Source organism: Miniopterus schreibersii (genome assembly GCF_964146895.1).
Source record: "Miniopterus schreibersii genome assembly, chromosome: 16".
In the NCBI taxonomy this organism is placed as follows: Eukaryota; Metazoa; Chordata; class Mammalia; order Chiroptera; family Miniopteridae; genus Miniopterus; species Miniopterus schreibersii.
In genome coordinates this window covers 7,508,791-7,535,143 of record NC_138116.1, presented here as the reverse complement: position 1 = coordinate 7,535,143, position 26,353 = coordinate 7,508,791, and the positions used below count along the sequence as shown (strand labels likewise).

General features: G+C 49.9%; 1 protein-coding gene across 3 annotated transcripts in view; it reads right to left on the bottom strand.

The window, feature by feature from the left end:
* Window positions 1-26,353, bottom strand: part of RGS9 (regulator of G protein signaling 9) — a 45,293-nt gene that overhangs the window by 9,264 nt on the left and 9,676 nt on the right. For 2 of the 3 annotated variants that reach the window (XM_081161928.1, XM_081161930.1), the window contains 12 exons: window positions 24,536-24,586; window positions 22,999-23,105; window positions 22,745-22,796; window positions 22,428-22,486; window positions 21,078-21,154; window positions 17,703-17,784; window positions 12,798-12,869; window positions 6,777-6,806; window positions 6,005-6,066; window positions 5,085-5,198; window positions 4,533-4,648; window positions 880-967 (listed from right to left, as the gene is read on the bottom strand). In XM_081161928.1, coding sequence (XP_081018054.1) covers window positions 880-967; window positions 4,533-4,648; window positions 5,085-5,198; window positions 6,005-6,066; window positions 6,777-6,806; window positions 12,798-12,869; window positions 17,703-17,784; window positions 21,078-21,154; window positions 22,428-22,486; window positions 22,745-22,796; window positions 22,999-23,105; window positions 24,536-24,586 — 910 coding nt within the window. The remainder of the gene's footprint in view (window positions 1-879; window positions 968-4,532; window positions 4,649-5,084; window positions 5,199-6,004; window positions 6,067-6,776; window positions 6,807-12,797; window positions 12,870-17,702; window positions 17,785-21,077; window positions 21,155-22,427; window positions 22,487-22,744; window positions 22,797-22,998; window positions 23,106-24,535; window positions 24,587-26,353) is intronic. The other variant, XM_081161929.1, reaches the window with a different exon arrangement.

Below are 26,353 nucleotides of genomic sequence, written 5' to 3'. Positions count from 1 at the left end.
TCCAGGGCCTTGGCTCTCCCGTGGCCCAGTCTCGACGTGTTTGGAGCTGGGCCTCAAATGCTGCCTTGGGAGGCAGCCCGGGATCCCAGCACCCAGGGGTTTGACGACCTGCGCATCTTGCCAACGGCACCCATGAGAACCTGAGCTCAGCCACACCTCCTGAGTCCTGAGGCTCCACCTGGGATTTCGGGGTTCTCCAGTACTCCCCATTCTGACGTGTCGAAGGTAGGAAATACTCACGTGGGTGTTGTGGGCCACCCCTAAGCTGCACAGGAAAATTTCGGAATTCAGACTAAGATTACATAAGGGGGGAGGGATCCCCAGGAGGAGGGAGGCTGATGTAAAGGGAGGGGCGGCAGGGCCCCCTGCAGCAGAATATTGGAATTAGGAGTGTGCGTGAGTCTCTTGGCTCTTGGGTAATTTGGAGGGAAATTTGGAGGAGAGGCAGGTCTGGAGAGGGACAAACTTATGGCTACACTGAGCAAGGAAGGGCTAGAGCCAGTAACTGCAAAATGACAACTGTGCCCACATTTGTACCCCAAGTTGGGCTCATAGTCCTGAACACTCAGGGAACCTCCCTTCCCCTCATGGGCCTCACTTCCCTAAGATGGCCTGAGGAATAGGTTTTCCCACCGCACCTATTCTCTCCCCGACACACCCCTACGTCTCAGGAGACCTGAGGGGATTTAGCCAAAGCGCTATAATTCAGGGCAGCTTGCTTCTTTAGCTCCTAAGCACACCCCCAGGATCAGGGGGTCCTTCCACAGCAGCAGTGAGCTGTTTATAGCAGGGCAGGTGCAGCACTGAGCTGGCTGACACCAGGGGTGTGGCGGGAGGGGAGGGGAGGGGAGGCTCCCCGACAAGGTGGCTAATCCTCACTTGTAGATCTCCTCTGCTTTCTCCTTGACCTTGGACTGATCTCCATACTTCAGATCCTCACAGGCTTCCCAGAATCCCAGATTCTCTCCTGACAGGGAGGAGGGGTCCACGCAGACCAAAGCCAGGCAGGAAACGATGGGGAGAAGAAAAGAGAAAAGAGAAGCAACGGGTCAGCCAGGACAGATTTGGTCCCTCGTGGTGAGCACCTTCCTTCTGCACAACAGGCCCTGGCACACGTGGGGCTGGACAGACAGTGAGCAGCCACGCTGACTCCCAGGGCCCAGGGGAGCGCTGTCAGCCTAGTGACTGCTTGACACGTGTTCTCTGAAGTGACCTAGATCTGCACCACCATGTTCCTGGCTGTACGTGTCTATTGGGATCACTGCTCTTTCCCCAAGGATGCAGCTCAGCTCACATCAGTCCCCAGAGGCCGGCATGTTCTCTTTTGTCCTGGAAGTCAGCGGAAGCAAATATGCTAGAGCAAGTTCGCATAGGATTGGGCTGTAAACATGCGTTGCCATGCGACAGGTTTTCCTCATGACAGGCCCCGTTTGTTTTGCTCATATACAGGGACTGGGAGTGACATCTGCCTCCCTTGTACACAGGGTCAATTCAGGTCAAAGGTCCGAACAGAGAGGCTGCTCCAGTGGCAATGCTGATAGACTGACTCTCAGGGAAGGCCTGGCCACCAGGGGCACCAACGGAGGGTCAGTCACCTGAGCCAGAGAGACTCGGGTCCTCTGGGCACAGAAGAAAAGCCAGACTCCCTCCAACCCATCATCTCCTTCCAAATGGTCCTCTAACCAGTTCTCCCCAGCACCCAGAATAGTGTGAATACCGTTGTACAGTCAGCCCAGGCGGCAATTTTTGCCTAGAAAAATAAAGGTGATCATACCAATGGAACCAGCAAGAATCTGTGTGCATGTGTGTGCATGTGTGCAATGTGTGTATATGTGTGAATCACAGAATGCCTCTGTGTGGGGAAATGGACAAGGGAAGACTCTTCCTCTCCTTTCACAGTATTTTTTGGAAAGCCCCCAGGTGTTTCAGATCCAAAAAGGCAGCACAATTCTAAGCTGGTTGGCGTCTGTCCCAGAACTCTACAGAGGCCCATCCTCTTGAGCCCAAACTTCAGGTTGCTCTTGAGATCAGAGGCATGAGCGAGCAGGGATGTGCAACCCAGCTGACATCACACGCAAGGTAGGCCACCCTGGCCACGGCAAGAGGAGGTTCACAGCTCAAGGTTAAAATTAAATGAGCGATTCTTCACACACCAGCCAAAAGGTGGAAACAAACCCAATGCCCATCAATGAAGGGATGGATACACAACACGTGGCACATACGGGCAATGGAATATTATCCAGCCTTTAAAAAGGAACAAAGTTCTGACACAAAGTATAGCTCGGATGAACCATGAAGACATTATGCTAAATGAAATAAGCTAAACACAAAAGGACAGCTATCGTATGATTCCACTTCTACGAGGCACCTAGAAGTATGGATTGATAGAGACAGAAGGTAGAGTGGTGGTTGCCAGGAGCTGGAGGGAGGGGAGGTGGGGAGTTAGTGTGTAATGGGGACAGAGTTTCACTTGGGGGTGAAAAAAGGCTCTGGAAATAGATGCTGGGGATGTTTGCACAACAGCGTGACTGTGCTTAATGCCACAGAACTGTGCACTCAAAATGGTTAAAATGGTAAAGTGTGTGTTATGAAAACTCTATCACAACAACAAAAAATTTCAATAAGCATCCAAAAATGTGTACATGAATTTCAAAGCAGCATTATTCATAATAACCAAAAAGTTGAAGCAACCCAAATGTCCACCAACTGCTGAATGGATAAACAGAATGTGGTATATCCACAAACGAAATAGTATGCAGTCATGAAAAGGAACGGGGTGTTGATAGGTGCTACAGCAGGGACAAGCCTTGAAAACACTATGCTAAGTGAAAGAAGACAAAAGGACACACGTTTTATGATTCTATTGACATTAAATGTCCAAAATAGGCAAATCCATGAAAATGGAAAATAGATTAGTGGTTGCCTAGGGCTGGGGGATAGGGAGGAAGTGGGGGGGCAGAGGAAGAAAGAAGAGGAAATGACTTCTAATGGGGTTCCTCTTTGAGGTGGTGAGAGTGTTCTAGAATTATATAGTGGTAACGGTTGTACAACTTTGTGAAAAAACTAAAACCACTGAATTGTACCCTTTAAAAGGATTATGGCATGTGAACTACATGGTACATGCATTTATGGTATGTGAATTATATCTCAATTTCAAGATGTTCTTAATTAAATTAGCAAATCGACGATTCACCTTCCCTGTTCATACCTGAAGCCTGAGGAGTGTCATAAGGAGGTCACCAACGGTACTATCTTGATAATTCAGGGAAATCTTGTCCACGGATCTTGTTGCTAAGTAATGCGTGGCTGGGATAAACTCGGGGTGTGGTTTGTGGCTTTGCCACTAGATGGCACCCTATCCACTCACTCGGTAGCTGCTTCTGTCCCGAGCAAAAAGCCCTCCCCTTCCCATCCATCTGTAGTGGGTTTTATGCTATCATGGCAGGTAGGCCTGATTCAATAGAAGGATTTTCAAGAATCTATATTGTAATGTGATATAAAGGTTAATGGCACGTCCCTCGGGTTAGTTTCAGGGACAAAGCTGCAGGCAGGCGTGTCTTGGAGAATATGCAGCTGAGTGCCGAGGCTCAACTGGGACGCTGCCCAGAGCTGGGGACTTTGTCAGGAAGTAAATGAACCCCGTAGAAGCAAGTGCTTCAGCCCTAGCTGGTTGGCTTAGTGGTTAGGGTGCCACCCTGCAGACTGCAAGGGTCCTGGGTTTGATTCCAGCCAAGGGCACACACCTGCCAATGTCTCTTTCTCTCCCCCCCTCTCTCTGAAAAGCAATGGAAAAAATATCCTTGAGTGAAAGTTTTTTTAAAAAATTTTTAAGTAAATATTTCAATACAAGTGTGGAAGCCAATGGAGTGCTCGGCCTAATGAAATTGGTCCTGATCTGGCCTTTGTTTTCACAGCTGTTTCTCAGTGCTGTGTATTTAAGATGCTGCAAGTGTCTACCGTGATGAGAAATCCAGAGATGGGGTCTATCGAAAATGTGGCCCCACCCATTCCACTAAAGTCCACACCTCCGAAGCCCCTGAGGGAAGCAGACGGGGACAGGGCTTCTCAATTATGGCCACATATTGGAATCACCTGGGGAGATTTCAGACCTTGGGAGATCCCACCCCAAATAAATTAAAGAGGAACCTCTGGGGGTGGGACCCAGGCAAGCTTGTTTTTAAAACGATCCCCAGGTGACTTGAATGTGTATCCCAGGTAGAGAAGCTCTGAGCTGAAGAGCACCAGGCTGTGAAACAAAAGGAGAAAGCTTGCTTCCCACCTCCCTTCTCGCCCGGTTTCCCTGAGGAGGTGCCCGGGGCGCCAGGGGCCACAGGAGCTCTCGGCTAGTGACCTGAGGATCAAGGTAAGGAAGTGGGGGCGACCAGAGGGGATGGGGCGCTGGGAAATGTGAATCCCATTCATGTGAGCCAATGAAATCCCCCCCAACTGTGAGGCCCCTTGGGAACCCTATGCCAAACATGACAGGAGCGCTTCTAAAAGTTAAATGTTTTTTTTTAAAATCCGAGACCCACCACTGAATTCTTTCTTGAGAAAGTACTGGAAGCTCTGTCGCCCCTTGGGGTCTCGAATCAATTCGCTGAAGTTGATGGCCCACCGTTCCACGCGCATCTTGGTTGGGATTTCCACCCTGCAGGGAGGACACTTCATAAATGCACCAGACACTGGATGGGAGGGAGGAGGGGCTGTGCCAGGCGGTGGCCTGGACTGGGGTGAGGGGCCCCAGCTCCCTCCATTAGCCCCACAGCCCGGAGCTCCACCCAGCCCTCCCCCACCCTCATTTCTGACAGTTGTACAGTCCAAGCAGTCACTTGTTAGGAAAATGCACCCTCAGACAGGTCCCTGGGCCTCATAGCAGGAGCTGGCCGCCCCGGTGGTGAGGACAGCCACAGCGGAGAGCCTTCGGGGCAAAGGCACAGGGGATGGGGGAGGTGATAGCTAAGGGGTATGAGAACATAGTTTAAAAAAAAAAAAGCATTGAATCGTACACTTTAAATGGGTAAATTGTATGGCATGAGAAAAACTCAGAAAGCTATGTTTAAAAAACCGACACATCGAATACATACAATTTGGCATTTAAATCCCAGAACTGGGTGTCATCTGTTATCCAAGGGTTGCTAGGAAGGCAGCCTGACATGAGGGCGTCATTGGATGAAAACTGCTCACTGTACTTGACGATCCTGAAAAGCAAATGGAAGACAATTTCCTAGAAATTCAACACCCGAGAGACCAAGTCAATAACTCGGGTCGATTGACCAGCCTGCCCTCCCTCTCTTACCGATACAGTTACCTACTTATTACTGTCTTCTTAGGGAAAATGCTCTAATAGCACCCAGATTAGCAGGTATTTGTGACAAAAATCTGTTCTATTTATGAAATGAAATGTCGTCTCCCAACCCGGTCCCTTTTTAATTTCTCTGTACTTGTTTAATAAAAAATGCAGTCTCCTGACATTGTATCGTGACACTAAACCCTTTTGTGCCTCTCAGAGAATGTCCGATGGGGACTGGGTCAGGGCAACCTGAACGTTCAAGAAACCAAACATAAATTTCCAATGTATCCTGACTGGATTTTAAGTCAAAGATTAATAATGGACACTTAATAGTACATTGAATCAGTGAACACAGCCCATATTTCCCTAGTTAATTCAAATGGACAATGTTAGGAACACAGGGGACCATGGATCCCTGTAGGGGCCAGTCCATGAGCTCTCCCCACCTTCCCATCCACGCAGTGGTGGATTCCAAGACAGATGACAGACTTGTACAGAGCCTGCCCAACCCCTGATTTCGCCCAACCCAAGATGAGACCTGGAGACTTGCTCTGAGTGGACAACTAGTAACAACCCCCAAGAGACCTCTTTTGTCCCTCAGTGTTCATTAGGATCTTACGTCAGTCAATGACTTCTCAAGTCTGCCTTAGAGCAAAAGTCTTCTTGCCTATCTGCTGTTCAAACCTCAGCAAGACCAACAAATTCGGAACATACCCTCCAAGGGACACTGAAGACTTCACCGTGGACCTCATTAAGGCCTGTTGGTAATACATGATCTGGAAGAGATGCAGTCAGTCATTAGAAGATGTCTTACTGTCCTACCTCTGAGTGTCACATTGATATTCACAGGTAACCTCCAGAACTAGACACTGTGTACCCATGACAGCACCCCATCCCATCCCCTCAAGCCAGACACCTCAGTACCAACAGGGTTCAGGCCCACAGTAGATGGGTGACCCCAAACTTCAAATTAGGGGCCTCCTTCACCCATCGTGTCTTGGTCTGGGAAAAGGCACCAAGTAAAAAATAAAAAAAGTTCTAAGGAGCATTAAACCAAGATATGGGGAAGATGATTAGCCAAGAAGACCTAACCTCAATGGCCAATAATTACCAGGGCTCTGCCTGGGGCCCTGGAAACAAGAGCTACCAAAATAGGCCATGGGCCACCCTCGGCAGATTCCGAACAACCTGTAATTGTAGGAACAGGGGCCGGCAGGGTGGGGATGCGGACTCTACAGCATTGGCTCCTACGTCCCTCAGATCCGGGCCTTCTGAGCGTGTCTCAGCGCCCAAGCCTCAGCATTGGCCCCATTCAGATCTCAAAAGATGCTTCTCCAGTCTGTGCTGCCCATTAATTTGTAAACAATCCTCCAAACTTTACACATGGCTTTCATTTCATTACCGAGCGCAGAGCATAAAGCCAGAAAGTGTATAATTTGTTGGAGGGTTTAAAACCAAGCTTCCCTGGAACTGGGAGATGAATTACCTCTTTCTTGACAGCAGTGATTGTTTGTTTCTGCAAAACAAAGAAGCCAAAGCCATTAAAGAGACGTCATTAACTCATTACAGATCAAACGCATTCCCCATGGGAAAGCTGTCCATCTTCTCTTGCTTAGAAGATAGAAGTTCCCTGTCACCACCACCTCCAGCCTATTCCACACAACGATTGGAGAATTAGATTAACCAAGAGACCTGGCAAAGGGAGGGGTAGGATTTACCACTCTAACGTTACCCTGTCCTCCTAAAAGCCAAGACGAATTAAAGACTACGTTTGGGATGGGTCCCCATCGACCGTTGCGCCTACAGGAGCACCTGACGGGGGACGAGCGATGGAGATGGGGAACCCGCATGGAGCTTGAGCGTTTCTTTCTTTCCCACGGGAGAGAGAGCTGACATCGGGCCCCACACTCTCAGCGATGCCGGGGATCAGCCGCAGGGCCGCCTCTCTCTGGATTTTTTTAGTGATGGCAGAGAAAGGATGGTTCCAAAAGGGACTCCGTGTTTGGGTTCTTAGAAGCTCCTGGAAACCATTCAGAACTGTCTCCTAACTGAAACAGTCTACAATCCGACACGCTTCCTTGGCACCACTCGTCTGCTCTATGCAACTCTTGGAGGTCGGGGGACTCCAGTCTCAGTTCTCTTCGGTTTGGTTGCGCCCAGGGGGTGCTTGGCGCCGACTCCACTTCAAGTTGGTCACCTTAATCCCTGGCTGCTAATATCCACACCGCTCAACACAACCAGGTCTTCACTTGGAGTAGAGTCCAAAGGCCAAGGAGGACACTATTTTCCTGAGTAGTTAGCAAAATAACTACTGGGTCCATGAGCCCACTGACAAGGTGTCACGGGCCAGGAGGGGCCAATCTAGAATGTCACATACTCGCCTCTCCCTTCTAACCCGTGCTGGGTTTTAGTTTGCTTCATTAGATTGCTTTTATGTAACTGCTTTTCACAGGAAACCCTTTTCCTGGGTGGGGAAGTGGGGAGAGTTATCTCAGAAAGGTAAATCTCAGTTAGGTCTCTTGTTTTGGACTCACACACCCCTGACTTCCTCTTCATAGCATTTATCACAATCATAATTATATATTTCTTTGTGTGCCTCTGTTTAATATAATCTCATCCACGAGGCACCATGTCTACCTTCCCTAGAGTCATATCTGGTGCTCAATTAATATTAACTATATGATGACTGTCATGGGCTCAGAGGCCTAAAAAAATGGAGATGTATTCTAAGCTTAATAGAATATTTCTCCACTTAAAAAGTTGAAGACACTACCCAAATGATCCAGATGTTTTGGCAAGCACACGGATTCTTTGTTCCCATTCTGTCTCAACATAAGGCACCGTTTTAGACAACACACATTTCAGGACCATGGGGCCCCAGTAGATTTGCATGCAAACCTAATATAGTCAGATTCTTCTGTTAGAATCTGCCGAAATGGATTAAAAATAGTGTCCCCTCTGCTCAAAGGGGAAGCTGGACTGTTGCATAACAATAGCCACTTAGCAATTAGTACAAAGCAATGTGCACCCCTTGGAGCCCTTACACCTGTGTAAGGGAGAGAGGTTTTACTACCATTTGCAGCTTTGGAACTATAATCGGTTATGGGCAACTTTTCCAACATCTCCTGGTCAGTAATTGGCTGAGCTAAGATTCGAAGCCCAGCCTGCCCTTTGCGAAGCTGAGGAGAGATCCATGAGAAACAAAAAACAGCCTGCTCTTGTCACCAGTTTCCTCCTTGCCCTCAAGCTGAGAGCATGCAAAACAGAATGACTCTATCCAGCCATTTCAAGTAAAATTAAAACAAAAAGAGAGCTGGGGCCCCTACGCCGAGATGAAACACAAACACAGGAAACACTCTTTAATTAACACTAGTGGTGGTGAAACAAACTCCCAGCGTCAAGATAAATAAAATCTCGGGACCTAATGCATACAGCGCGGTGACTGTAATTAGCAATAGTGCATTACAGACTTGAAAGCTGTTGAGAGAATAGATCTTAAATGTTATCAACATGCGCACACAAAATCATAATTATGCGAAGGGACAGAGGTGTTCACTAACCTTACTGTGGCACTTATTTTGCGATATATACATGTATCTAATCATCACATTGTACACCTTAAACTTCCATATGTCACACGTCAGTAATATCCCTACAGAGCTGGGAGGGGGAGACAGCAATGATGGTAAAGATCGTGATTGTGCTAGGCCTGTGCTCAGCAGCCAACATCCTAAATACCCTCCTGCAAGGTGCCTGGGACCCAAGAGCAAGCTTCCTGTGAGCCACTGTTCTGAGGCCACGGGGCTCCTGAGCGGACGATCACCAGTGAAATGAGCCAGGTTCTCAGTCTGCCCTGATGTCCTCAAGGCTCCACAGGGAGCCGTCTTGCAAAGTCATTGCTACTCTACCTAGTGTGGCCTAACTTTGGCCTCAAATATTTGTTTCTGGGGCCATTATCTCAGTCTTCGGGGTTTCAAAATGTTTCATATTTTAATGCACTTCACTGGCTTTTATTAAACCCTTTGAGGGCCCTGTATCGGCAGTGTGGTTTGCTGTTGGGTTTCGGATTCCCGGAACTACCAGCTACCTTCTGGGAATCATCCTGCAGCGAGCTCTCTAATAATAGGATTCTGCCGCGTCTGAGGTTTCCCCACCTCCACCTTGGGGAGTCCATGTGGACTTTAGCATTTATTTCTAGCTTTAAAAATAGTTGTCCATAGGATCAGCTCCCTCTAGATTGACACGTAGGGCATCTCTGTCCTGCTAGGGGTGTTCGGTTGCATCGGGGCAGTTGGGGCAAGGGTTCTAGGCTTCTCTAAAAGATCAAGAGAAAATCTGACAGGAAGGTGGGGTGGAAGAAAGACTGCATTTGGGGATCAGACCGAGGTCAAGGTCAAAATCCTGGTTCTGTCCCTTATTGGCTACTTGACTCTGGGTGAGTTATTTTTAGCAATTCAAAGCTTCTGTTTTCTCATTTGTAAAAGGAGACAGAAAAACAAAGGATTGGGTGAGACAACAGACAGGTGACTGGTATAATGCAGAGACTCAACGGACAGTCGCCAGTGACTTAGGGCTCATAAACTGCTGTGAGATTATGCATGACATGGTTTTGACCTCACTTACAAAGTAAAATATAGGATGCCCATGCGATATTTGGGACATACTTATACTTAAAAAGTTATTTGTTGTTTATCTGCAATTCAAACATAACTGGGCATCCTGTATTTTTATTTGCCAAATCTCATAAACCTAGCAAAATTATTACTTAGCCAAAGGCCATACAAAACATTTATTTAAAATAAAGTGAAGTTATTAAAAAATACACACACACTTCTCAGCAATTCAAAATAAACCACCTCCTGATAAAATAAGAAATAACATTTTTTTTCCACCCTGGAATTCACGCACAAATCCCCTGCTTTCTCAACAGTTGGCCCTCCTGGACTGAGGTTGCTTCTATCTTTCTCATCTGGTGACACACTTTGCACAGTGAGATACTCTGTCCAAGGAATCTTCAAATGCTCTGCATTCTTGGAATTCTGACTTATTATTTTTCAGTTGCAGATTTGCCCAAATAGGGCCAGAGCTCGAGCTTATTTACACAGCTCTGTGGCCGAGTTGTTGGCCTTCAGAGCCGGATGCAGGCTGCAGACAATAATCCCAGGGCAGCAGGGGTCAGGGCCCTGACCTGAGAGGCCCCTGAGCCACTGTGGACCAAAGTGTGGGAGCCCAGAACAGGGACAAGCAGGGACCCAGTGATCAGACAGCCAGACAGGGATCTGCAAAAACAAGAGGTGAACGGCAGGCAAGCATGGAGCACAATATGAGACGGCGAGAAGCCTGAGGAATCGGGGTACACAAGCATTGAGAGCAGAGAGAGAATCAAAAGTGAGAAACTGGGAAACTCAGAACACAAAGCAGAAGAGAGGAGATGGGAGGCAGGCAGCCAGCTGTGCAAGAACACACGAGTTCAAGGTCGTGATCCTCTGAAGGATCTGTCCTGCCATGCGGAGGCAGGCAGATGCCACAACCTGCAGGGCACGGTGCAAAAGAAAAATGTAGGGCCCCCGTCTGGCCAGCATGGCTCAGCGGTGGAGCATCGACCTAGGATCCAGGAGATCACAGTTCCATTCCCGGTCAGGGCACATGCCCGGGTTGTGGGTTTGATCCCCAGTAGGGGGCGTGCAGGAGGCAGCCGATCAATGACTCTCTCATCATTGATGTTTCTCTCTCTCTCTCCCTTCCTCTCTCTGAAATCAATAAAGACGTATTAAAAAAAAAAAATACAGGGCTGGCTGACGGGACAGGTGGGAAGGCCCTGCCACCTGAGTGAGAATTACGGTTCTTAATTCTTCTTAAATTCTCCACAACAGTCAGCATGCAGACAGGAGGAAGGGAGCTGGTGGAAGAGAGAGAGACAGAGAAGACGATGGTAAACAGAAGTAAAAGCAGCCCCGTGTCCAACATCAGCGTGGGGACCGCAGCCCCCTGCCCCGCGCTGACCGCCAGAAGGCACCCTCTCCTCCCAGCCTGGCGGTGGCGCTGTGCTGTCCACCTCTGCCCTCTCCTCCTCCATCGCAGAGGTTTCCAGAGCTGCCAGTTACCCATAAAAAATAAAAATATAGAAAGCAAATCTCCCAGCCAGGTTCAGTATTTGCCGTGATTCTGTTTCCATGGCAACCAAGCCGACAAGGCCTCGGCAATTTATCTGTCATCTGACATGGAAAAGGCCGTGGAAGGCTGACAGTGCCGCAAGTATATCAAAGGAAGGGTCACTCTGAGTTGTGGACAAGGGACTTAGCAATGCCTCCCCCCCAGGTGACACCCTCTGGGGACGTGAAGTCTCTCTCCAGATGGACTCCATCCCGAAACCTGGGCATCTGTCTCATGCACTGGTGGGGGCAGTCCCCAGGTCATTTTGAGTTCTGGGGCCCAGAGGGCTAAAGCATACACGTCACAGAGCTGCCTCGAGGCCACCTTTTTCCTGCTTCTTCCACTTTCCCCATTCACTTCCTTCTCCCTCCTTTCCCGGTACATCCGTCCTGGCTGCCATTCAGGCCTTAAGGCATTGCCAGAGCTTAGAAAGGTCACTGACCCCCTTGCTGCCCAAAGATAACATTAGACAGAAATCAATGAGACCACCTAAGACTAGTTGCAATGGAGTTTAGTTGGTTTACTGGGATCAGTGGTTCTCAACCAGGGCAGTTTTGTCCCCCCAAGGTACATGGGACAATGTCTGGAGACATCTTTGATTGTCAGGACTGGGAGGTGGGCAGGGAAAGGTACAATGTTACTGGCATCCAGTGGGTAGAGGCCAGGATGCTGCTAAACATCCTACAATGCACAGGAAAGCTCAAAACAATAGTGCCGTGGTTGAGAAGCCCTACCCAGAATGCTCACGGTTTCAGCAGCTCATGAACTGCATTTCTGTAAATAAGAAACCCATCATGGGAAATTGGCCATCCATCATAAATGGTGGCTGTATTCAGGGAAAGGGTCCTTTTAAAATAAAAGTCTAAGAGAATCTTTGCAAAGGTCCTACTCTATTGAGATGCAAAAGAAAGTATGACATTCCAGGTTCTGTCATGATGATGAAGGTTTAAACCCAAGGTTGATTTTAAGACTAGGGCCCATAGGCTTCAGGGAGTGAGAGGACTGGCTAGAATTGTATGCAAAGTGTCTGTGAGTCTTTGGGCAGAATGTTTTCATAACTTTCATCAGATTTTCAAAGGGGGAAGTGACTCAGAAAAGTCTGGAAACCAACTACCTAGATTCCATTGGCTCTGACCTGCACTCTAAATCTCTTTCTTTATGCAGGACCCTTGCCATGGCCTCTCTGTCCCCAACACTGATATCACAGAGCCCACAGTCCTCCTCTCTTAGGCAGTCTCAAAGGGGAGATATCATTGCCCAAACAGACACAACTAGACAACAGACAAGTGGACATCTTCCCAGCCAGGAACCAGACCTAGGCTCTGCCCACCCAAAGTATGCAGCAGAGACCTACCTGGTTTACCTGGACTTCATTCGGATTGGTCACTCGGTCCAGGCCATAGTCCAGCACATTGTTCATTCCTGGCTGAATGGAATAAAAATAACATAAGAACCACTGCTGGAGAGTCTCCAGTTTCTAATTAACTTTGGGTCTCGGCCAGCCAAGCTGCCAATTGTGAGACTGAGCTGCGAAAAGCTGGTGGCCTAGCCCACGGGGAGGTATGAGGGTGTTACGCCCTCTCGGTGAGCTGCTGAGCTTCGCAGGGCTGCTCCACCACCACAGCATCCCCATAACCTAACTCAGTTAGGTTAGGGTAGATGTGTGCATGCACTGATGGATGGGTGGGTGGGTGGATGGGTAGGTAGGTGGGTGATGGGTGGGTGGATGGGTGGATGGATGGGTGGATGCTCTGATGGATAGATTGATGGATGGATCAGTAGGTGGGTAATGGGATGTATAAATAACACTCAATTCAGTAAGAGTTCACTGGGATTAACACATGGGACTCCTGACTCCTCTGTGGTGCTCCTTCCCCTCCCTACAGTGCAGTGCTTTGGAGAGTCCAGCCTTCAGCCAGGCGCCTCTGGGATCCAATCCTAGTCCTGCCACTTCCTCGCTTTGAGGAAGGTCTTGGAAATTACTTCTCTCTGCACAAGCTGTCCCTTCTGAGAAATGATGATCCTCCTACCTGTCAGGTTCTTGCGAGGATCTAACAAGATGGAGTGTGAAGCTCTCAACAGAGGGCAACTATTGCTAAGCAAGGGGCCTGGCTCACAGCTGGGTCTCAATCTCTGTCAGTTCCCTTCTCCATCAGGCCAGCTCCCCAGCCAGTCTCGCTTGGTCTCTCTCAATCCTTCGAGGCCAGCAGTTTGGGGCTTGCTCTTCCCTCTGCTGGTTTGGTCCCAGGCACCCACCAAGTTTCTCGTGTGATTAACCAGGCTGACTGCACTGGAGCTGAGGCAGGAAGCAGCTGAGGTTGACTCAGCCTCATCAATAGGATCTGTCGCATTTTTAGCTCAGAAGTATGGTTGCCAAATAAAATATAGGCTGCCCAGTTCAGTCTGAATTTCAGATAAACAACAAATATTTTGATTATATCATTTTGCATAAAAATATATTCCGTATGTTTTTAGTATAAACACAGAGCAAGTAGCAAAATATTGGGACACGTATCATTTGCTGTTTAATCAAAAGTCAAGTTTAACTGGGCATCCTGTATTTTATTTGCTACATCTGGCAACTTAGCTCAACAGGCTACCATGGGGGGCAAATGTTGGGCACACAGCTTAGGCGAGAAAGAGAGAAAAAGAAATAGAAAGTGGGTGAGAGGACAAGGAAAGGGGACGGCCGTTCTCGCCCTGGTTGTACATGTGGAGCTCAGTGAACAAATTTAGCTGCCGCTTCCTGTGGCTGACATTGTGCTCAGCCCTGGGGAGCCCGCGGGAAATGCAGCAGAGACCCCTGCCTCCAGGCTTCCCCAGCAGGTCTCGCGGAGGAGGCAGCCACTCAGCAATTAATCACACACATGCTGAATTACAGTTGTGGCAAGTGCTCTGAAGGCACAATACAGAAGTCCAGGCCAGCCTTCCGTGGGCTTGAACCCAGCATGGGGGTGGGAGGGTGCGAGGGTGGTCATCAGAACCAATGCCTTTACCTACAGTGGGTTCCAGGAATCGCCCCCTCTGTGTGGTATAAGAAACCCTCCAGCTTAACTGAAGAGAGACTTCTCACACACACACACACATTCACTCTCACACGCCACCACATTTATACACTCGCACACACTCTCTCCCACCCAGACCCACTCACACACTCCCATGCACACACCCTCACCTTCCACAGCGCCAGTGCAGTCGTCTGGAGTCTCGAATGAGTTCTCTTACTCTTTCCCTTGAACTTGGCCCATGCTTTGATATAAATTCAGCTGCCGAGTGCTCAGCGGTGCACCTGCATAACCACGCTCGGCACAGGGCTGCTCTCAGCCGCCCAGACCAGAAGCCTCGGGCGCAGAGCTCGGCCACCCACGGGGCCTGCTGTGCTGCCGGCCTGCCCAGCGCCAGCTCCCTGGCTCTCCTGAGCTCTGCAGAAGGGCCAGGGACGCTCCTCTGGCTGCCCCTCTGCCCGCATGCTTTGTTTGCCCGGCTGGCTTTTCTCCCAGTGAACTGAGAGTCTGTTTGGGTCTCTGGGAGACAGTCTGGCAGCCCCTAAGCTCCGGGGCTTCCTGGGTTTGCTCAGCTTCTAGGCCGAGACAGACTTCAAACCGGACGCTCTTCAAACAGAGCGTGTTCCCAACTCCAGCGCTCTCGGGCCACCAAGAAGCTGTGAGCGTTTGAAGACAGTGGAGCCTCGAGGGCGGGACGTGGGCACGCTCTGGCCTCATCTTTGACGGTGGGTCCGGTTGCGACTTCGGGGAGCAGCAGTGAGAGGGAGATCGGATATGAAGGGTTTTGGGTCCGAGGGATTTTTTACAACTGCTCCGAGTACATCAGAGCCTCATTCTGAACTTGGCTCCCCAGTGCTATCAAAGAGAGCCAGGCACCTTTGAACCCAGCAGCAGGTCTGTCAGAGCAGCAGTGACGGATGCAAGGCTCTAATGACCGAGGAGGTTACAGAAAGGTCTCAAATCTAAAACATCATGTGACACAGTCGTGGGGGGCAAGAGTATAGGGACTGCCCAGCCAGTGTGGCTCAGTAGTTGAGCGTTGACCGAGGAACCAAGAGGTCACCAGTTTGATTCCCGGTCAGGGCACATGCCTGGGTTGTGGGCTTGATCCCCAGTAGGGGGCACGCAGGAGGCAGCCGATCTATGACACTCTCTCATCATTGATGTTTTGATCTCGCTCTTCCTCTCCCTTCCTCTTCTAAATATCAATAAAAACATATTTTTTAAAAAGAGTATAGGGACTAAGAGGGAATGGTCGTGCAGTCTGTGGGTTCAGAGCCTCTGGTACTTACAGCTGTGGGGCTTTGGCCACTTGGAACTACCCCTGAGCCTCAGCTTCCTTATCAGCAAAATGGGACTAAGAATAATGCCTCCCACACGGGACTGCAGAGATGAACTAAGGCAGTGACTGCAGACTGATGCTTAGGGCAGAGCCCGGCACACTGCAAGTCTCGGTCCAGGTCTGCAGTGATGATGATGATGATAGCGAAAATGTCGATGGTGGTGATGGTGGCGATGGGGGCGGAGAAAGCAGGGCCACGTGGGAGGCGGTGGAGGTGTGGGAGGTGATGGTAAAAGCACTCATCACAGAGACACATCAAATTTAGGCACTTCTGAGTCATACTGTGAAGAGCCACTCAGCCCTGTGCCTGGTGTGGGGGCTGAGTGCTTACCTCAGGAGAACTGGGGAAAACTCGGGTAATCTGCTTTTAATTTTGTTCCCCACAGACCTCCAGGGTTCAGGGACAGAGGGGAGAAGAGGGACCCAGGGCAGATCATGTACATGGCTCGTCTATGTCACTTTGCAAGGATGCAGTCACATTGGCATTCCCACACCATGGAGTCTCACATGTAATATGGAAGGCACTCCCCGCCCTGCAGGGAACAGGGTCCTCTCGGTCATGGGGGCCACTGAGCTCCAGGGCATCTTGCCAAATGAGTGGCTTATCTGCCACATGCCCTTATCCTCACCAAGCTCCTCCCCCCCTTAGGAACAGATGTCTGAATGCAGGCTGAACAATGCTTGGTTCCCTCCCCACACAGGGAGCTCACTCCCAAGCTCCAGTGCAGAGGAGGGTGCTTGGCTCGGTTTCTCCAGGACCCTGGGCTCAGTCATCCACTCTACCACCAAACCCCCAGGCACTCGTGTTGGGCGTTGGTCAACTGGTTTACCCAGACGAGGCTCACTGAACCAAAGCAAAACCAAACAAGCTTCTTGGAGATCAACCCCAGGACCTTAACCTCAGCAACAAGTCATCCAAACCAATGCCCCCAAGATGGGGCACCTATGGGATATTTGAGTAAAGAGAGAAAATAAGCCAAACGGCTGAAATCTGATAGGCCTGAAGTTTAAAACTCCAGGAACCCTGGCCCCCTGAGTAACCCAGTTTGCTTTCTGGTCCTAAGAATTTGGTTACCTAGCGAGCAGGAAACCACAGGAGCACGAGGAAGAACCTGCGTCTCCACCTCTTCACGTTCCAGAACGCCCTTCACATCTCCCACCTCCCGCGATGCACAGGAAGCACGTGGGTCTGACACAGGGGTAAACCGAGGCAGCAGAGTTCACCCCAGTGGGTGACGGTGACAGCCTGCCTCTTTGTGCTGGGGGATGAGGCCACCATTTCCCAGCGATGAGCTGAGACAAGTTACATCACTTAGGCACCGCTTGTCCCTCTGGCCCTTTGAAGTCCCAGCGCCAGAGACCCCACGTGCTCTAAGCAATGAGGCTCACACTTCTTCTCTCGCCTCCTCCCATCACAGCGGCTGGGGGCCGGGGCCGGAGAGGGGAGGAGGGGGAGCCAGGGACACGAGGCAGGGCGTTGGCTACGCAGTGTCAGTTCTCAACAGCATTTTATGTTTATGCTTTGGAGCCTATGTTCTAGTTTTTTCTTATATTTCTTTTCCAAGGTATCCTGCCCTCTCCCCCCTCCGCCCTGCCCCAAAAAAGGCCTAGCCCTCTTAAAAGACGAACTCGTTCAGATTTAATGAGGTTGGATGGCTTAAGGAATTTCACGTGGTTCTACCACCACCGGCTGGGCCCGGAGCGAGCCCATCCAGGCGTGCGTTTCCTCTTGCAGGCAGGAAGCTCTGGACACTAACCCAGCCCTCAGCAGCGACTCAGTTCCAGCCCCAGAGGGACGTGAGCGGGCAACGGGGGCAGAGAGGTGAGTAAGGGCGGGGGAGCGAGGCATCGGGCGGCGAGCAGGGCGGGTGCGAGGCGGAGAAGGGGCAAGTGAAGCCAGGAGGGTACTCACAGGGCTCCGGTGGACCAGCCAGTATGCCTTCTCCTGGCAGTCCAGGGCGCACCGGTCTGCTTTGCTCCTCTCCTTCCCAGTCCTGCAAAGCCAAAAGCCATGGTTTTTGATTTGTTTGTTTTCCAGGTTATTAATAGTCAACCGTTTTCAATTACAGTTTACATTCGACATTATTTTGCATTGGTTTCAGGTGTGCAGCATAGCAGTTAGATAACACATACTTTACAAAGTGTTCCCCCCGATAGTTCCAGCACCCGCCTGGCACTGTCCACAGTTACTACGACATCATTGACTGCATTTCCTAGGCTGTGCTTTACATCCCCGGGACAGTTCTGTAACCGCCAATCTGTACTTATCAGTCCCTTCCCATTTTTCATCCCGTCCCCCAACCCCCCTCCCTTGTAGCAACCACCAGCCTGTTCTCTGTGTCTATGAGCCTGTTTCTGTTTTGTTGGCTCCTTCATTTTGTTCTTTAGATTCCACATATAAGTGAAATTATACGGTATTTGTCTTTCTCTGTCTGACTTATTTCACTTAGGATAATACCCTCTAGGTCCACGCATGCTGTCGCAAATGGACAGGTTTCACCCTTTCAAAAGCCATGTTTAAGGCTCAGTGAAGGACCCCGTTCCTGATGAGCCACAGCACCCGCCCAGCCGGCCCAAGTAATCCACGTTTGCCGAAACGATCATGAAACTAGCCCATGCTCACGCCACCCTGGGTGCCGGGCACCCCGCTAAATGCTTTCACAGTCTAACTCCTCTCATCCTCCCGGCGACCTTTTCTCGCTTTGCGGTTCAGGGAACCGAAGCAAAGAGAGGTGCAATGTCCCGCCCGGGGCCACACCATCAGCAGCGGCAGCAATGGGACTCGAACTTGGACTCTGGTCCCAGACAGAGCCGGGCTCTGCGTGAGATGGAGGTGCTGGGGTGCAGTCACGCCCATGAGTAGCCCTAGAATCCAATCAGCTCCACCACGGGGGCGAGTGTGGATGACACCCTGGGCTGACGTTTGACCACCTGCCTTCCTAACTTTCCCTGCTTCAGTAAGTGACAACTGGCATCTGGAGGAGCAGGCAGCCTGCGACGGGCAAACGCTCGCCTCGGGGAGTGCTCGTTCCTCCCCACCTGGGCTCCACTCTGTCATTTCAAAGGGTTTGTGCCAAGTCAGGGTTTTTCTGAGCCCAACTTACTATTATAAAAGGCTTTTTATTGTCCCTCTTATCTCTCGGCCTCCCCCTTTCCCATTACAGAGAGGAAATGACATTGCTCCTGGCTCCTAGAGGAGCCGGGCCCCACTGGGCATCATTTCCACGGCGACCTGCGCACACTCGGCAACGCTTGCTCTCCTAGGCAACGTGGGTGACAGGTGACGCACATGCCCTCCGCAAGGCCCAGTCGGCGGATTTATGGGCCAGCTAATGCCCTGTGACTAACACAACATCCAGAGACCCCGACGGGTGGAGGGGGCGGCTCCAGTGGGGTGTTGCGCCAACCTCCTCCGGAAATTAAATATAAACACCATCGCTCCCACTTGCCCTTGCCAACCTAACTCGATTTCCTACCAGGTTAACTACCCCGGGTCCCCGGGGGCCGGTAAAGTTTCCGTCATGCTGGGCAGCCTTGTAAATAGAGTCGGTCGCTAATTTGCTCCTATGGTCCTTTCTGGCTTCTCTCTGCTGCTCTTCTCTGACAGGAGTTATTGGAAGAGAGATGTAATAAATGGGATCCAAAGGAGTCAGTAAACAAGGAATTGTTTTAGTTTGTCACATTACAATTTTTTTGGCAACAGCATCCCACTGGTTTATTCATTCAGTGTATTTGGAGATGTATTTATAGATCTCCCACTACGTCCCAAGCACTGGGCGTGCACTGGTGAGCCAGACAGGCTGCTGCGGACTGAATGTCTGTGTCCCACCCCGGCTCCCCCCGGGTCTCCAGCCTGAAAACTTTCAGGCGGCAGTTACACCACCCACTCTCCTGGGTTTCCTGCTTGCCGACTCCAATGCTGGGCCTGCTCCTCCAGAGCTGTGTGAGCTAATTCCTAATAATAAATCCATTCGCATTTATATGTGATCGGTTCTCTTTTCTTAGAGAACCCTGACCAATTCACCCCTACTCCGGTTCCAAGGCCGCTTCATGAGAATGGGGTCTCCACCATCCAGCCCAACCCTGCACCAGCAAGCAAGGATCTGGACCTGTCAGGGTGAGTGAAGCTCGGCCAGCTCGGTTTATCCGTCTCGCTGACCACTGGCATCAGTTCTCAGGTATTCCTGACTCCTGCCTCTCAGGACCACAGTAATATTGTACATCCGCCCTGGACAGTGTCTCTCAGTGGTTAGAGTGTCGGCCCACACACCGAAGGGCTGCTGGTTTGATTCCTGGTCAAGGGCACATACCTGGGTTGCAGGTTTGATCCCAGGTCCCAGTCAGGGCACATGCAGGAGGCAACTAATCTATGTGTCTCTCTCACATTGATGTTTCTCTCTCTTCCTCTCCTTCCCACTCCCTTCTACTCTCTTTAAAAAGCAATGAAAACAATATCCTCGGGTGAGAATTAACAAAAAAAAAAATATATATATATATAATACATCCCCACCCGTCTTCCTGTGGAGTTGGGCATAATCATATGACCTGCTTTGGCTAATGAGTCATGAGCAGAAGTGACATGGACCACTTGTGATCCACACAGCCTCTCTCCCCCGCTGTTCTGGAAACAGACAAAGCCCAGATGGTGCTGCTCCTTTAGCACAGGTCCTGGAGTGGGCACAAAGAATGTCAGGGCCCCAGCCGACCCACAGTGGACATGTGACACAAGCAAGAAGTGAACACTGTGGTTTCACGCTCCTGAGGTGTGGGAGCTGCTTGTTACAATAGCCGAACCTCATACTGACTGATACACCCTCCCCAGCATTTACATCTGGCTCTCATGGACAAGACAGAGCCCTCCTGGAGGATATCAACTCCATTTCTGACATGGACAGCAGGCAAATGAGAGCAGCAGTGGGTGGTGCTGATGTGTGAATCTGATTATATACCTCCGCTGCTTCAGATCTTTCTGTGGCTCCCCATGGCCCTTATTTCCCTCTTCATTGCTGCTCCATCCACCATCACCATCCTTCACCTGGACGCCTCCTATGCAGCCTCCAAGTTCAATGTCATTTCTACGGCTCCTTCTGCAAACTCCTGCCTGTGGCGCTCATCTCACTATCGCCTCATGATCATCTGCCTGACCCACTAGGCTGTGTCTTTATATTCCCTACACCTAACTCAGTGTCTGACACATAAATGCCCAATAAAGGTTTATTTTACTAAGAGGAAACAAGGGAGGGAGGGGGGAAGGACAGCCAGAGAACGAGCATGACCTTTCACTCACCTGTACTGCTCTTTGGCCTGCATAATAACAAAGTCCCACTTGTAGTTAATTTTTTTGTTCAAGAAATTGTAATTTTCCTAGGGAAGGAAAACAAAGTGAGAACATTGAGGCCCATGACATATGCCACATGCAGTGGGCAGAAGCCCTAAGTCAACGAGGGCATGCCCCTGGCTCTGTGGAAACTAGGCCCAGCCACAGGGCCTTCGCCCCAGTTTTGCATAGATGTTTATTCAAGGAGTATCACCAAATTCTCAAAAAGCCTTTTTTAAATACATGTACCCCAATCTGATTAGGAAGAAGGGAACCATGTGGGGAGGAACATGGAAACTCAATATTCAACAACAGAGCATCACAAATCCACAAAGATGAGACCTAATGCTGGTGTGATGCTGGCTTTTCTAAAAACATGTTTGTAAAACATAAAACACAGCAGAATTGTTGCCATCTGCCCAGAAATCTAGCCTTCTGAGTGTTAGGGTGTGTCCTCTGAGAACTCTGACTCATCTAGCCTAAAACAAAAGTCTATACTATTGTGTGCTCATCACAAACTCAAATTCAAATCTGTTCACCAAATAATATGCATTATCATACATATTTATTCATATTGTTTGGGGAGAGCAAGGGCTTAAATTACAGCAGGAGAAACTGAAGCTCAGCATGGGGAAGAATTTATTTCAAGGAGCTGCTTCTAAATATATGGATGGATAATGGAGAGATGATGATGGATAGATGGGTGAATGGATGGATGGATAGCTGGATGGACAGATGGATGGGTGATAGATGGACAAATGGATAAATAATGGATGGATGGATGGATGGACGGATGAATGGATGGATGGATGATGGATGGATAAAGATGGATGGATGGATGGATGGATGGATGGATGGATGGATGGATGGATGGTGGATGGATGGATGGACGATGGATGGATAAAGATGGATGGATGGATGGATGGATGGATGGATGGATGGATGATGGATGGATAGAAGATGGATGGATGGATGGATGGATGGATGGATGGATGGATGGATGGATGGAAGATGGATGGATGGATGGATGGATGGATGGATGGATGGATGGATGATGGATGGATAAAGATGGATGGATGGATGGATGGATGATGGATGGATGGATAGAAGATGGATGGATGGATGGACGGATGATGGACAGATGGATGGATAAATGGGTAATGGATGAATGGATGATGGGTTATAGATGATGGATGATGGATGGAGAAATGGACAGATGATGATACATATGAATGTAGCAATGGGAGGAACAGGGGAAAAACAGCTCGAGACTATATTCTATTCAATTATAATAAGCTTTACTTGAAAGTATCTCTGTACCTTTTCATGGTCCTCTAAAACCCCTTTCTTCTTGATATTTCGCTTGGTCAGATAGATGGCTAGAGAGGAAAACAATGACATTTTCCATCACCACATTTCAGAATCGCATCTGCAGCCTCTCTGTGCATGAGGCTGCTGTGCTCAGCCTGGTGGAGAGATCGCTCAGCAGACCGGCTCTCTTCCCTCAGGAACATTCCCAGTACCCATGTGTACTGCCGTAAAGGTCATGATGACAGCAAGACAAATGCCACCAAAATGCAGCAAGTAAATAAGCAGCATGTTAAGCACTACCAAAGGCATGCGGGGAGGGCTGTTACCATAGTCTGTATCTTCAGCTGGCCACTGCTGGGTCGGCCAGAAATACGGCGTCTACAAAAGAAACCAAGAAACCTCACTTAAACAGCCAGCTGTGACCCAATAAGCCCCCTGCCCTGTGGCTTAAGAGATAAAACTTCCTTAGCCCCCTCCACTATTTCTAAAATCCTGATCTGTGAGGATATGAAGCCAAGTAACTATCTTTTTACATAAGACTAACCCCATATTAATATCCAAAGTCCAGGCCAAGACTCACCTGAAATCGGTAGAGGCTGCCATCGGGCTTGAGAATGAGATTCTTGGGGTCTTGCAGGGGGTAAATGTAACCGTACTTGACAATGAAGTTGCCCAAGTTCTGTGCCTCTGGGGAGAAGCAGTGGAATCATGGAAGTTCAGAGCAGGGACCAAAGGCAGAAGCTCGGTACCTGGCCCATGCACAGCACCCCAAACTCCAGAAGAGATGCCCCCAACCTAACAGAATTTCAACCAAGGAGTGAGGACACTGGTTCCTGAACTTGGCTGTGGACAAATACCAGTTGGGGAGCATGCTAATAGGAGGACTCCCCAGCCAGCCCCCCGGGAATGACAACTCAGTAGGTCTGGAAGGGAGCCAATGAACCCAAATGCTAACAGGTAGTCCACTGCAGGTGTTTAGGGATGATAGCTGGGGAAATCCTGGAGAAGCTTCTTTGGACCCTTTAGGTCTGCAGAAGTCCCCAGAAGCAGGGAGAGAATATCTCTGACCACCAGATACTTCCTCACCCCATGAAAAACAAGGCCACCATGTTTATTGTCAACTTCTCTCCCAAGCTCAACTCTGCCTGCATCCCAGGTCCAGACCCTCGGGCTTCTCCCACCTCCCTACCTCCCCACTCCAGTTTGCTTGGAAACATGGTCTTGTTACTCAATTTGCATCAATGGAAGGAAATGTATCTTTGTTCTTTCTTAGAGGCACCAGTGAAAGGAGGTGTCTGTCTTTCCATCATCGAGAGGGTCCTCCAGTCCTCTAGGCCCACCCTGCTCAAGGACCTAACCCACATGCTCAGCCTCCAAGCCTTGGGAAGACACTGTCCCAACCCTCCTTCTTCATGTCTCACTCCCTCCATCACATAGCCTCATTTCTTATGTCTTATACCAACAGCCTTTTTTTCTAGTGGGACGTCTGGTCCCCAGATTCTTTCTGCTCCATTCCACCCTTTAAAATGCTGCCAAACATCCCAGCTTAAATAGGACCATCACACATACTGCCATGCTGGAAACTCCCCCAGGGCTTCCTATTGCCTAACTCCCAGATAAAACGCGGAATCTGCAAATATGCACTCACCGCCCCTCCACTGCCCTCCATGCCCAGAAAAACTAATTTCTCCTGATTTCCCCTCAGTACCTCTCCATTCCTTGTTCATCCCATTTCTCGCCGTTGCTCTTGCTAGTTCCCCCTTCTGGGAAGGCAGACCCTCCGAGCTCCCCTCCACCATGCATAAGCATCACTTCTTTCGAGAGCAGGTATGTGTGCGCATCACCCCCTCCAAGAAGTCTGTCTTGACTGACTCCTCCCCAGTGACCCCTGTTATTTACATGCTCTCAATATTTTGCATGAGACCATTTTGTCTTCCAATTATCATGCCTTCACTTTGGATTCGGGTTGTTTTACGCATGAAGGCCTTGTCTCTTCGATTGCAATGTCACTTTCCCGGGGACCCAGGCTAAGCCTCTCTCGAGCCTCTGCCCTCCGGGATTTTCACGGGCTGCACACACAGCCGTCCTTGGTAACTGAGTGCCAGCCGAGCGCTCACCCAGATTGGAGATCCAGAGCCGCTGGGCGAGCCACTGCAGAACATCACTCCCTGCAAAGCAGAAGCATTGGCCATGGTCAGAGCCTCCTAACACACCCACTGACCTCCACACTGTCGCCCGACTGGCCTCCTCCCTGCTCAGCTGTGACCTCGTCCCTCCTCTGCTCAAAACTTTCAGGGACCCCCGTCCCCCACCCCACCCCCACGATGCTCAGTCCAGACCCTGCAGCTTCTAATTCAGGGCCCCCTGTGATCTGACTCTGGCCAGGTTTCCAGCTTCACCTCCTCTACACACCCTCAGTCTGCATCTCTCTTGTGGCACTTACTTCCTTACCTTACAGTGATTTGTGCACAGACTCAAGTAGAAAGCAAACAGACTAAGTCTTAACACTGAAAAAACCCAGATCCAAGGCAAGCCGTCTGTGGGTTAAATCAGAGCCAGGCATGGGAAGAAAAATGGGGGTGGGCTGAGGGTGGGGGGCTGGTTCTCCTATGCCCCAAGTTCCCAGGGAAAACTCTGAGTGAGTCAGAGAATTCAAACCTGGCCTCCCAGGTCCTCTTGAAGGTACTTTTGTCAAAGCAGGAGGATGGGACAGATTTTAGTCACTGTTTGTGGGGTGATTTATAACTTTGGACCATGGAATGTGGGCTCCATTGTTACTCTTGCCCTGAGTCCTGCGAGTCTTAGGGGCCGGCCTGCAGCAACGCACAGTAAAGACTGGAGTGGAAAAAGAACAGGAGAGGCAGAGAGAGACAAGGGCAAGAGAGACCGTGCACCCCTCCCACCCATCCCCAAAGGGTTGCGGGTTCGAGCCCCAGCCCCAGTCAGCGTGCATGCAGGAGGCAACCAATCAAGGTGTCTCTCTCACATTGATGTTTCTCCCTCTCTCCTTTCTTTCTCTTTTCCTCCCTCCCTTCCACTCTCTCTAAAAATCAATGAAAAAACTATCCTCAGGTTAGGATTAACCAAAAAAAGCAAACTTCACCTAAAATCCTACTTCAAATCTGAGGACTGGCTGTTTTAGACTTTCCACCCCCAGTCTCATCGAATGCTCCACAGACAGACGGCAGACTGATTAGCACTTTCCACCGAGCAGCCGAGGGCTTTCTCACACACTTGACTGTTTCCTGAAATAGCCCAAATGAGATTACGGGGCCACCAGCATCTGTACCACGTAGTCTGGGCAGGCTCCTACATCAGTCACCTTTGTCCCCAGAAGTCCTAGGTCACCTGCTGTCCGAGGGGACGGATGCCAATTACCCCATTTGCTTTTATTAGTGCTCATCTGCAACTACGAGGCAAGGCCTTCCCTGTGTCCCGTTCCAACAGCAGCTGGAATTCACCAGCAGGAGGTGGGCAGCCCCGCCCAGGAACCGAGCGCCCCTCGTGTGCAAGGAAGGGAAGCAGCTCCGCAGGGTGGCAGTGAGTAAGAGTATGGACACTGAAGTCACATAACTGGGCTCCAGTCCAAGCTCAGCCATGCACAAGTTTAGTGAAATGGGGACAAGTTGCTGAACCTCTTTGCATCTCCAGGGCCCCATCTGCAAAAAGGGGAGGGTCATATCTTTCCCTAACCTTACTGTGGGTATTAACTGACACAATGTGGGAAACTGAGCTATCGCCATCCCTCCAGCATCTGCTGTATGCTGACCACGTGCACAGTACTCTCTCATTTAATTCCTGCACTCATCCTCTTAGACAGGGATCGCTTTTCCTGCTTCTAAAATGAGAAAATTGAGATTAGGGCTACATAGCTAGAAAAAGGCACCTGAAGGAGTCAACCCCAGGGAGCCTGACTCAACTTCTGGTGCTAGACC